The 10,000-nt window shown below is 46.2% G+C and overlaps 1 protein-coding gene across 1 annotated transcript in view; it reads left to right on the top strand.

Moving 5' to 3' along the window:
* The window catches only part of LOC118782140 (NT-3 growth factor receptor-like), a 162,754-nt gene that overhangs the window by 118,765 nt on the left and 33,989 nt on the right, over nt 1–10,000 (top strand). Inside the window, exon 12 of the mRNA XM_036535409.1 lies at nt 2,224–2,412. Coding sequence (XP_036391302.1) covers nt 2,224–2,412 — 189 coding nt within the window. The remainder of the gene's footprint in view (nt 1–2,223; nt 2,413–10,000) is intronic.

Here is a 10,000-nt window from a genome sequence, read left to right as displayed (position 1 = left end):
GGAGGAAATGGACTCTACACAGTATTACAGGAGCATGGGAGAGTGTTACATGTACACATGCAAGCACGGACACATACACACACAAACACACACTCACAGATGCACGCACACGCACACACATACGCACGTGCACACACACGCGCACACATGCTCACACACACAAACACACAATCACAGATGCACGCACACACGCGCGTGCACACACACGCGTGCACATGCTCACACACACATGCATACACACACGCACAGATACACATGCACAAACACAGACAAACACACACAGAAGACAATACAGACAGCTGAATGTACTGCAGACAGGTGGAATCAGCATTTATGTGCTCAAATGAAAGAAATTGCATACAGGCAGGACTTTACAAATTCCCTAAACATTTAACCTGGACTATTTTAATAACCCTCCATTTAGTTATGACCTAAACTTCCTTTAAGAGGGAAAGTGTCTCTGCACATTTTAAAACAACCTAATTAGCAGAAGTGATCATTTGGCAGCTAGCAATATGTAATCTCCTAAAGGGTGAAATGAATTAATACATTTAAGGCATTTATTGTGGATGTCCCTGTCTGGGTATTACTGTATTAGATATTTTATATGTTGCTACTTACAGAAATAGCTACATAGCACACTCCTCAGTGCCGTTGAGTTTGAGAGAGGCTCTTGAGGGCATTTCCCAAGGTCGTTTCGCACATGAGGAGAAAGCCAGGCTGGGTAAAGTGGCCAACACTAAAAGCTCTGCTTTACTGAAGTGTTTGGATTCCTAACAGGCGACTCCACAGTGGAGTGATGATGCGCTCACTTATTCTCCTCGCACAGACCCAGAGTCCCCTTGCTTCAGATGTGGAATCATGGGTATTTTTTGCTGCTGTTTGTATTTCGCTTTTTTTCTGGGCTCATCTGTCCCATCAAATGATCAAATGAAAAGCTCAGACTCTTTCTCTCAGTAATGCCTTCAGTAGTAGCCCCACCCTGTCAGGGGGGAACACACCAATGGAGTTTCTCTGTGGCTGGTGTGGAGGTGTAACTCCCTGTTCCCATCTGTCAGGAAGAGAATCCACTGCAGGGTAACTTCATTATGTGTATTATTGTCTACCTTCACCTGTGTTTCACACGGCCTGCCACATCGATAAGTCACATCATTTTCTCCTGGCTTTTAGTTTCCTGTGATTGACAGGCTTTCAGCGAGCTCCAGGCTTTCTGACAGGTTACTACAGATGTCAATCATAGTGATGGCAGCTCAGCTATTGGGTGGCTCAGCGCTGGGTTTTTTGATGGCAGCAATCGAAACATGACACGGTTGAAGCGCAAGGACTAAACGTGTTGCGCTTTATGTTCAGCAACTTGGATATCAGTTATAGTTTATGTTTATTTTTACCGCTGATGCCATTAAACACACATGATTTTAGTGTTGTGTGCTGACATTTGGTTTGTGGTGTGTACTGCCTGCATTGTGAATGCCAAACAGGGCAGAATGGTTTGACTTTCAACAGAACTTTGTGGATGTCCATTCTTTCAGGAATGTGTTTTAGGTAACACTGCTTTAGTATATTAAATTATTGCATCAGACCATCCCTCTGTTTCCAGATCATTGTTTGGAATATTATCACTATAGGTGATGTGGTCTGGAAGTGCGATTGCCTGTACATGCAAAAAAAAATTATTATTAGATGTCGACCAGCTTCTGATGAGAATGCCTCTCTAAAACCCTCGGACCGTGGGTCTCCAGGACTGCAGCTGGACAGCATTGAGTTTCCTTGCAGCAAAAACGAGTTCAAGGTGGTTGGAAAGACCATTGTCCTTATATACTGTATGTCAGCTAGAAATTGAGTTATGTGCTATAAGTGGAAGGCGAGTGAGTGTTTTGCAGGGTGGAACCTCAAGGCCAGCGTGTTGGTGGCAGTCAGGGTTGTATTTAGGGTGCGCCACAGGATGTTTGCTGAAATCTCCCATGACTCCCTGATGGCTCCAGCGCTCCGACATACGCCAGGATAATTCATATGCTAACAAATGAGTCTATCTGCTTGAGAGGCAATTTATTGCTTTCAGATGAATTTCTAATAAATTATGAATGCTCCTGCTCAAGTATTTATCCTGCATTCTGTTTTGATTAAATTGGAGCAGTGTCGTTTGGGTAATGGCATTTCTTTGTCTGCAGGAATCCGCTACTCAGTGCCTGATGACTGACTGTCTGTCTCTCTCTTCCCCCACAGGTCCGGTGGCAGTGATCAGTGGGGAGGAGGACTCGGCCAGCCCGCTGCACCATGTCAATCATGGCATCCTCACGCCCTGCGGGCTGGACGCTGGGCCTGACGCTGTAGTCATCGGGATGACCCGCATTCCTGTCATCGAGAACCCTCAGTACTTCAGGCATGGACACAACTGCAACAAACCCACTACTTGTGAGTACCCCAGAAACCTGTCACAGTGCACCACCTGTGAGCACCCCGAAATCTGCAACCCTGCACCACCTGTGAGCACCCCAAAAGCTGCACCTCTGCACCATCTGGGAATACCCCACACTTGTTACAGTACCTCAAAACCTGTACTCCTTCACCACCTGGGAGTGCCCCAGAACCCTGACAGTGCACCACCTGGGAGTACCTCAAAACCTATTACAGTACCCCAAAATCTGTACCTCTGCACCACCTGGGAGTACCCCAAAACTTGTGAAAGTGCACAACCTGTGAGTAATCTGTACCCCTGCACCACCTGGGAGCACGCCCAAACCTGTTCCAGTACCCCAAAACCTGTATCCCTGCACCACCTGGGAGTACTACCTGTTCCAATACCCCAAACCCTGTACCCCTGCACCACCTGTGAGTACCCCAAAACCTGTACCCCTGCACCACCTGTGAGTACCCCAAAACCTGTACTCCTGCACCACCTGGGAGTACCCCAAAACCTGTACCCCTGCACCACCTGGGAGTACCCCAAAACCTGTGAGAGTGCACCACCTGGGAGTACCCCAAATCTGTTCCAGTACCCCAAAACCTGTACCCCTGCACCACCTGGGAGTACCCAAAACCTGTTCCAGTACCCCAAAACCTGTACCCCTGTACCACCTGTGAGTACCCCAAAAGCCTATGACAGTATCCCCAAAAGCCTGTGACACTGCACCACCTGGGAGTACCCCAAACCCTGTACCCATGCACCACCTGGGAGTACCCCAAAAGCCTGTAACACTGCACCACCTGAGTACCACCTGTTCTAGTACCCCCAAAACCTGTACCCCTGCACCACCTGTGGGTACCCCAAAAGTCTGTGACACTGCACCACCTGGGAGTACCCAAAAACTTGTTCCAGTACCCCCAAAACATGTACGCCTGCACCACCTGGGAGTACCCCAAAAGCCTGTGACACCACCTGGGAGTACCCCAAAACCTGTACCCCTGCACCACCTGTGAGTACCCCCAAAACATGTACCCCTGCACCACCTGGGAGTACCCCAGAAGCCTGTGACACCACCTGGGAGTACCCCAAAACCTGTTCCAGTACCCCAAAACCTGTAGCCCTGCACCACCTGTGAGTACCCCAAAGCCTGTGACAGTACCCCCAAAAGCCTGTGACACTGCACCACCTGGGAGTACCCCAAAAGCCTGTACCCATGCACCACCTGTGAGTACCACCTGTTCCAGTACCCCAAAACCTGTACCCCATGCACCACCTGTGAGTACTCCAAAAGCCTGTGACACTGCACCACCTGGGAGTACCACCTGTTCCAGTACCCCAAAACCTGTACCCCATGCACCACCTGGGAGTACCCCAAAACCTGTAACCCCACACCACCTGTGAGTACCCCAAAACCTGTAGTGTTTCAAATTGTCTGAGCACTGCACCACCTGTGAAATGTGCACTTCCTGTCCTCCACCAATCCCCAATTTCAAAGGTGCAGATGAGCCCACAGGTGCTGCTGGGCTCCAGATCAGCTTGTATGTTACTCTCTGAAACTGCAGGCACATTGGGTGACTCGCATACTTTACACCCATGCATAATAATCATTCACAGGGCTGGATATTTTAACGGTGTGGGTTTGCAGTGCGGATGTGTGTAAGCGTGCCATGCTGCCATGCTCAAACCTGAAACATTGTGATTTCAGGCCCATCTCCTTCACCTCTAAACCACAGTGCCAAAATATTAATGACATTCTTTCATGGCTCTAAACACCTCAGACACAATTGCATAATTTCAGTCGATAACAGTACACAGTGTGATTTGCTCTCATGAAATACGAGTGCGCTTTTCAGTTTTGCAGAAAACTTATATCGCTGGTGCTGGGCTGCCAGTGTTAGGCTGTCAGTGTTGGGCTGTCAGTTTTATGCTGTTGGTTCAGAGCTATCAGTGTTGGGTTCAGTGCTAGGTTGTCAGTGTTGGACTGTCAGTGTTGGGCTGTCAGCACTGGGCTGTCAGTGCTGGGCTGTCAGTGCTGGGCTGTCAGTGCTGGGCTGTCAGTGTTGGGTTGTCAGTGTTGGGCTGTCAGTGTTGGGCTGTCAGTGTCGGGCTGTCTGTGCTGGGTTGTCAGTGTTGGGCTGTCAATGCCGGGCTGTCAGTGTTGGGTTCAGTGCTGGGATATCAGTGCCGGGTTGTCAGTGTTAGGCTGTCAGTGCTGGGCTGTCAGTGTTGGGCTGTCAGTGCCGAGTTGTCAGTGCCGGGTTGTCAGTGTTGGGATGTCAGTGCCGGGTTGTCAGTGTTGGGCTGTCAGTGTTGGGCTGTCAGTGCCAGGCTGTCAGTGCCGGGTTGTCAGTGTTGGGCTGTCAGTGTTGGGCTGTCAGTGTTGGGCTGGTAGTGTTAGGCTGTCATGCCGGGCTGTCAGTGCCGGGTTGTCAGTGTTGGGCTGTCAGTGTTGAGATGGTAGTGTTGGGCTGTCATGCTGGGCTGTCAGTGCCGGGTTGTCAGTGTAAAGATGGTAGTGTTGGGCTGTCCGTGCCGGGCTGTCAGTGCCGGATTGTCAGTGTTGGGCTGTCAGTGTTGGGCTGGTAGTGTTGGGCTGTCAGTGTTGAGATGGCAATGTTTGACTGTCAGTGTTGGGCTGTCAGTGTTGGGCTGTCTGTTGTCTGTGCTGATTTTTCTGGCTGTGTTGATCCGTCAGATCAGCCCTATGATCCTGGGCAGGGGCTGGAGTGACAGCAGCTAATGAAAGCGTTTGGCCGTTTCCTCAATCCCTCCAACCAGGTGTACATGCTGGAGCTGCCATGCTGACTTACTTACTGTAGATATCCAAACAATGATCTCTGAATGATTCTCTACCGCTAAAACAAAAAAGAAAAATTGTTTTGACGAATTATGGGATTCTTGGATGAAACTGGAAAGCTGTACATTTGGTGTGCTGGCTGCAGTGTCCTCTCATTGTTCTCTGTATTGGATTTCTTGGCCTCAGTTCCTCGGCACTTGCTTCTAAATACTTAATTTGCTGGCTCTTAAAATTCATGTCCCTCCGAACTGGGTTCTTTTTTCTCTGCCAGTTGAATCCTGGTAGTGGTTTCTCCATATTCATCCCCCTGGCTGGAGTATTCCAACATTCGGGATTTGGCCCAACACATAGAAGTAGCAAATACTGGACTCCCACACATTGACTTTGGAGCCTTTTAAAACTCCACTTTTCTTTTTGTGAATTTTGCTCCTCAAAGATCCAAGAGCAGGGTATTGATCACGGAGCCCCTTTGATCTCTCTGTGCCGACTTTTAAATGCAGAATTTGTTAAGCCTTTCACCCTAAAATAGATCTTAGCTGTGAACGTTTCTGCCGCTGAAACGTTAAAGAGAAGAATAATTAACTGGAAAGTCACGCTGCATGTTAAGCTGTTTTTTTCTCGTGAATATTTGAGCAGGGTTGCACTTGAAATATAAAAAGAAAGTAATTTAGACACAGTTAAGGCTCATTGTCCTTATTGTGCTTTATATATCAGTCTTTGACTTTCTGTCAGATGTTTGGAACTAGGAGTATTTTAGAGTACTCTGAATCATGTGGTTGTTGCTCTGTAGTATTTTAGTATTGAAGTGGTCATGTGGGGCAGCAGAAAGATTTTCAGTTTAACAGAATGCTGAGCGGATTCTAACCACAGTTTCACCACAGCCATTTAATTAGAAACACCAATATTCTATGGCAAAATATTTGTAATGTAATTGAAAGGTTTGAATTTTTATGAAGCTGAACAGAAAACTGGGTCAAGGATTATTTTAGAGAATTATAGCTTCTGCTTATGGATGTGAGAACATTTTTACTACATACAACTCCTTTTTATGTAGCATATTTTACTATGCCAGCAGGGTCAGTACAGAGATATTTACAATTACACTGTAACCTACACTGAGGTCGCATTCAACTCTGTCCTCTTGTCGTATTGTTATCATTGATCAGAAAATCTGAAATATATGTTTGTATTATGCACACATGACATTAAAGCTTGCTAAATCTAGATGTGAGTGACAATGTAACCCCTCCTGCCTGCTTCAAGAGTTCACTTTAGTTTTCAAGTAAGATGTAGTCCCTCAGTCACGTTTAGAAAAACTGGGAAATATCTGTAAGCATCAGCAGTACATGTATGCTGCTGTGTAAAATTGCTTCATGTCTGCTTAAGGTTTTCTATTTCAGGGTACATTAAAACCATGACAAAAATATACACGTAGCCTAAAGGGAGATGAACTCTTCATGCAAAACTTAAAGGAATGCGCTCTCTAGTGATCTCTCCTTCGCCACGCAGTAAGAATCTTCTTTTGCCTTGCCTAGCATAAGAATATATTTTATCGTTCTAAACAAACTACATCAGTAGTTTCAATGTTATGCAAAATTATGCAAAAATGGATCCCAGAATTCCTCCTACTCATAATCGGAGAAATTGAGTCAGAAACTCACAATGAGGGACTTTGGCTGCTGCTTCCATCGTTTGCGGCGATTATCTGACCGCTTTGTAAGATCATCGCTCTGACAGAAGTCATCCTGACAGGCGAGTGGTTCCACAAGCCAGCTTCTGTGTTTCATCTGCTGTCAATATCAAAATCGGTTTTATGTTCAGCCTGCTCTGATAAATAAAAGCATGTATGCAAGCCCACTCAGCCAGTCTCTGCAGTGGTAAACTCCAGCTTTACAGTGGGAAAGGGGTATAATGATCCAGCCTGGTTCCAGCCCTACAGTGGGAAAGGGGTATAATGAGCCAGCCTGGTTCCAGCTCTACAGTGGAAAAGGGTTATAATGAGCCAGCCTGGTTCCAGCTCTACAGTGGAAAAGGGTTATAATGATCCAGCCTGGTTCCAGCTCTACAGTGGGAAAGGGTTATAATGAGCCAGGTTGGTTCCAGCTCTACAGTGGGAAAGGGATATAATGAGCCAGCCTGGTTCCAGCTCTACAGTGGGAAAGAGGTATAATGAACCAGCCTGGTTCCAGCTCTACAGCGGGAAAGGGGTATAATGAGCCAGAATGGTCCCAGCTCTACAGTGGGAAAGGGTTGTAATGAACCAGCCTGGTTCCAACTTTACAGTGGGAAAGGGGTATAATGAGCCAGCCTGGTTCCAGCTCTGCAGTGGGAAAGGGGTATAATGAGCCAGGCTGGTTCCAGCTCTGTAGTGGAAAAAGGTTATAATGATGCAGCCTGGTTCCAGCTCTTCAGTGGGAAAGGGGTATAATGAGCCAGCCTGGTTCCAGCTCTACAGTGGAAAAGGGTTATAATGATCCAGCCTGGTTCCAGCTCTGTAGTGGAAAAGGGTTATAATGATCCAGCCTGGTTCCAGCTCTGTAGTGGAAAAGGGTTATAATGATCCAGCCTGGTTCCAGCTCTACAGTGGGAAAGGGGTATAATGAGACAGCCTGGTTCCAGCTCTACAGTGGGAAAGGGGTATAATGAGCCAGAATGGTCCCAGCTCTACAGTGGGAAAGGGTTGTAATGAACCAGCCTGGTTCCAACTTTACAGTGGGAAAGGGGTATAATGAGCCAGCCTGGTTCCAGCTCTACAGTGGGAAAGGGTTGTAATGAACCAGCCTGGTTCCAACTTTACAGTGGGAAAGGGGTATAATGAGCCAGGTTGGTTCCAGCTCTACAGTGGGAAAGGGGTATAATGAGCCAGCCTGGTTCCAGCTGTACAGTGGGAAAGGGGTATAATGAACCAGCCTGGTTCCAGCTTTACAGTGGGAAAGGGGTATAATGAACCAGCCTGGTTCCAGCTCTAAGTCAAATTACACCTGGTGGCCACAAAGAAGGAGAGAACAGTATTGAACAGTGAGCAGATTAGTCATTCTGTGTGGAGAGAGGGCTCCAGGTACAACAGGTAAACAGAGCCAAGTGAAGAGCTGTAGCACCTGGAACTGTAGCGTTCATTAGGGTGTGGCTGATTTTACCAAAATGAAGGGTGGGACAAAGCTTTCGTACTCACAGGGCCCGCCCACCTCCAGCAGTCCCGCCCACTGCCAGCAGCCCCGCCCACCCCTGGACCAGTAAACTGAGTGCGATCAGAGGACAGGAAGTCTCATTTACCTCTGATAAATAAATCACCACTGCCATACATTATGCATTTTGAAATGCATGAATTTTTTATCCAGAAAGTGACTTATTTATAATGCATCACACCCTCGCACTGTACGTCCGTGAGGGTTTAACTGACACTGTGGCTGAAGTCCTGCATGAGACCTGCCACCGGCTGCTCTCATGGCACTGGAATGAGTTTGGAATGAGGCGGGGCAGGTAGTTTGGCACTGGGATGGGAGGGGCAGGGTGGGCGGGGCAGGGTACTAAAAACTGTGGGCTAGGAAATACAGCCATGAACTATAGCCTGGAACTTATGCACAAATTCAGGAAGCTCTGCTGTTTCTCCATACAACCTGTAGTCCATAAAGTCAAGTAAATGCAGAACTTAAAATATATCATGTTAACACTGCATTCAACTAACTGATGGTGTCTTGTAGCAGACAATATATTTCAAGTTTTGGAGACCTTCAATGATAAGATATATAACAAAGATAACAAAATTATGCATGATACTTGTGGTCGTATTTGGTGTGGATACGTATTTAGCTGCTGTCTAGTTAGCTGGACAAGAAAGCAGTGCTGGAGTAATTGTAGCTTGCTAGTGAGATATCAGCAGAAGCAGCAGTAACCACAGATGTTGCCGTTAATGCAGGTCAGTGTGAACAAACCGCTCCATTCTGTTCATTATTCAGACTGAATTAAAGTGATTTTGCTTTTAAATAATAAAAATGCTGCAGAAATGCTAAACGGTTCTGGAAAACATCACTAGGGAGGAGGTTATAAATGTGACTAAATCTACCCTGATATGCAGGTATTAGGTAATGCTGCCATAGGGGATGGTGAAGTACTGGAATAATTACAAAGCCTTGACCCAAGCCATTGTAAATATTAAAATATTTCTACCACCTCTACAAACTGGACAAATTTCTGTTAAAAGGGAAATCACAGTAGTATAATACCAATGTATAGGAACTGGTACTGATCCAGGAATCAACAAGCCAGCTAGTTTATCTTACATCTTGTGGCAGATATTGGAATCTCTCCTAGGGGATACGTTAGGATTATTCCTTAGAAAATGTGTCATAATGAACAGTCAACATGCTTTTTGTAGATCGTGCTTAAAAAAAATTCCTGGACAACTCAGAGGAAATTGCAGACTGTTGACTCAGCTGAGCTGATGGTATTATATTTTGGGGTTTCTAAAAGAATTGAAAAAGATTGGCATCTCATTAACTGGAATTAGTAGGAATTAATGGAGTTATCTCAAAATGGATTAAAATTAACAATAAGATTAACAATAAGAGGCATCACACTGAGTAGGGAGTTATGGGAAATGGAGTCCCTCTGGGATTGGTGTTGGCTCTTGTTTGTCTTCACTTTTCATAAATGACCTTAATAAGGACCTTGATTTTGAGTTCTACATATGGGCAATAATAATTGAAGGCAGAATGGATTGGATTATTGTAATATGTGACATTCACAGAGTGTAAGACAGATGTAATCGCTGACCGAAATCTATCTGGTTCTAGACATTG

Source organism: Megalops cyprinoides, chromosome 8 (genome assembly GCF_013368585.1).
Source record: "Megalops cyprinoides isolate fMegCyp1 chromosome 8, fMegCyp1.pri, whole genome shotgun sequence".
Taxonomy (NCBI): Eukaryota; Metazoa; Chordata; class Actinopteri; order Elopiformes; family Megalopidae; genus Megalops; species Megalops cyprinoides.
This window is presented reverse-complemented; position numbering and strand designations above follow the sequence as displayed.